The 1,813-nt window shown below is 41.0% G+C and overlaps 1 protein-coding gene across 1 annotated transcript; it reads right to left on the bottom strand.

The window, feature by feature from the left end:
• Window positions 1–496: 496 nt before the first annotated feature.
• Window positions 497–1,675, bottom strand: LOC104774247 (two-component response regulator-like APRR1). The gene has a single exon (XM_010498898.2). It carries the CDS (start codon window positions 1,420–1,422, stop codon window positions 805–807), a length of 618 nt encoding a protein of 205 aa, XP_010497200.2. The 5' UTR covers window positions 1,423–1,675; the 3' UTR covers window positions 497–804.
• Between the last annotated feature and the right edge of the window lie 138 nt (window positions 1,676–1,813).

Below are 1,813 nucleotides of genomic sequence, written 5' to 3' on the forward strand. Positions count from 1 at the left end.
ACACCAGAAAGAGTTCTCTGGAGCTACCGCTATTCAGAAACTCATTTTTTGCAACCCTAAGGCTGAGGAGCTTGAGTCTTTGTTGAATCGTGGAACCGTTCTCGACGTTTTCTTGTCTCTGGAGCCATACGATTATCAGCAGAGAGCTGGAATCCGTTTAGTTGCCAAAAAGCTAGTTATATATCAGTAAACATTACTCAATAGCACCACAGAGAGTAAGTTAAGAAATCAGAGTGTAGTGGACTCTAGGGATTAGTTTATGTACTCATGAAAGACCAACACAGAACTGCTGTTCAGTAGACAGCTAATTATGTTCTTAGTTCCAAATTACTTGCTATCCAGATTTAGATTTGTCATATGCAGATGGTTTCTTGTCTGTAACTGTAACAGAATTGCATTTGCAATCTTACGTCCATCGGAGTAATGTAAGAACCTTTCATTTATGGAACACATGTCTCTCTTTTCATAGGTAATGAAATATATTGAAACAGGTGAGTAACAATGGAAAAACAATATTCAAGTAAATGATGATGCCAGAAGGAGAAGAAAGGTTAATACACAATATACGAGTGAACATGACAAAAACACATTATATGTATCAACGAAGTAAGCTACACCCACAGAATGCTCTGACAAAGTTGAGCCGCAAGAGCCAACATTTCCTTCGAGAGGCTTGAAATTCGATGTTTTTTTGGCTGCAGCAGCAGAATCCTTTCTGTGTTAGTCGACCATCATGTGTTGTTTGATAAGATGCAAGCAAATCGGTATAACACAACATGGTTTTCAGTTCTTTTAATGTTTCTTCTAAGTTCCCAGAGCATCATCCTGAGGAGATGAATCCCGGTTCTCCTCTTCTTCTTCTTCTTCCTCCTCTTCCTCTTCATCATAGTCAGCAGAGTCAGGCTGCCCGTTCAAATCAACATTCACGCCGTTCATCTTCCTAACAAACTGACCCTTAACACGTGGTCTCCTCTCAGCAAGGCGTTTCCTATTCACATACCTAATCTTTTTATCAAAACACCTTTGGTTCCTTTTTCTTCTAAATTTAAGTAAAGCTTCCTCTCTTCTGTCAAGTTTATTCACCCTCACCTCGTTAGAAGAGTGATTTCCTGCCGGTGACCAAGAATGATGAACCATAGACATCTGACCATTCTGTAAAGACATCTGACTGTGCTGTAATGATGTGTTCATTGGGTGTGGGTGGTGGTAGTAAGGATATCCCGTCATTCCGTTCGGATGATTAGGTGGGCAATGAGGAAGTTGATGACCATACTGAGGCATCATGGCTGCTGATTGCATCATAACTTGGTTCATGACCCCATGCATATAGTAAGGATAAGCATTTTGTGCAGAGAAACCTGAGCCATCAGTTTGAGATGAATCCTTACTTCTGTTCATAGCAGAAACTGGGGGAGTATTCATATTTCCTTCTTGGTAGTTCCTACTATTAAACTCTACTGATGTTGGAAGCGTGCGTGACCGCTCAAGGGAATGTGGATAGCTGGTGACATTCTGTAAGTTCTCTCCTTGAGAGTGTGTTTTCTCGGTCTCTTTACTTTTGCGGGCTTGTTTGGCGCTGTTGATCCCTCCACTAGCCACCGCTTGAAACTTCTCCGCCAAACCTCGATGAAGATGAAGTGAGCCATTTTCATTGACATGAGGAGGATCCTGANGCTAGTTCTAAGGACAGTAGATTTGACGTATGTGAAGAAAGCAGAGGACTCTCCAATCTTCAATCTACTTTTCTTTGGTACTGAAGAAAATTGTGCTGCAAAACCCCCCAGCTATATTAGAATTCACCAAAAAAAAAAAA

Source organism: Camelina sativa, unplaced genomic scaffold (assembly GCF_000633955.1).
Source record: "Camelina sativa cultivar DH55 unplaced genomic scaffold, Cs unpScaffold02151, whole genome shotgun sequence".
Taxonomy (NCBI): domain Eukaryota; kingdom Viridiplantae; phylum Streptophyta; class Magnoliopsida; order Brassicales; family Brassicaceae; genus Camelina; species Camelina sativa.

What these genes read in the sequence shown, in the direction of transcription:
- LOC104774247 (XM_010498898.2), bottom strand. Translation starts at nt 1,422, where the DNA reads ATGAATACTCCCCCAGTTTCTGCTATGAACAGAAGTAAGGATTCATCT.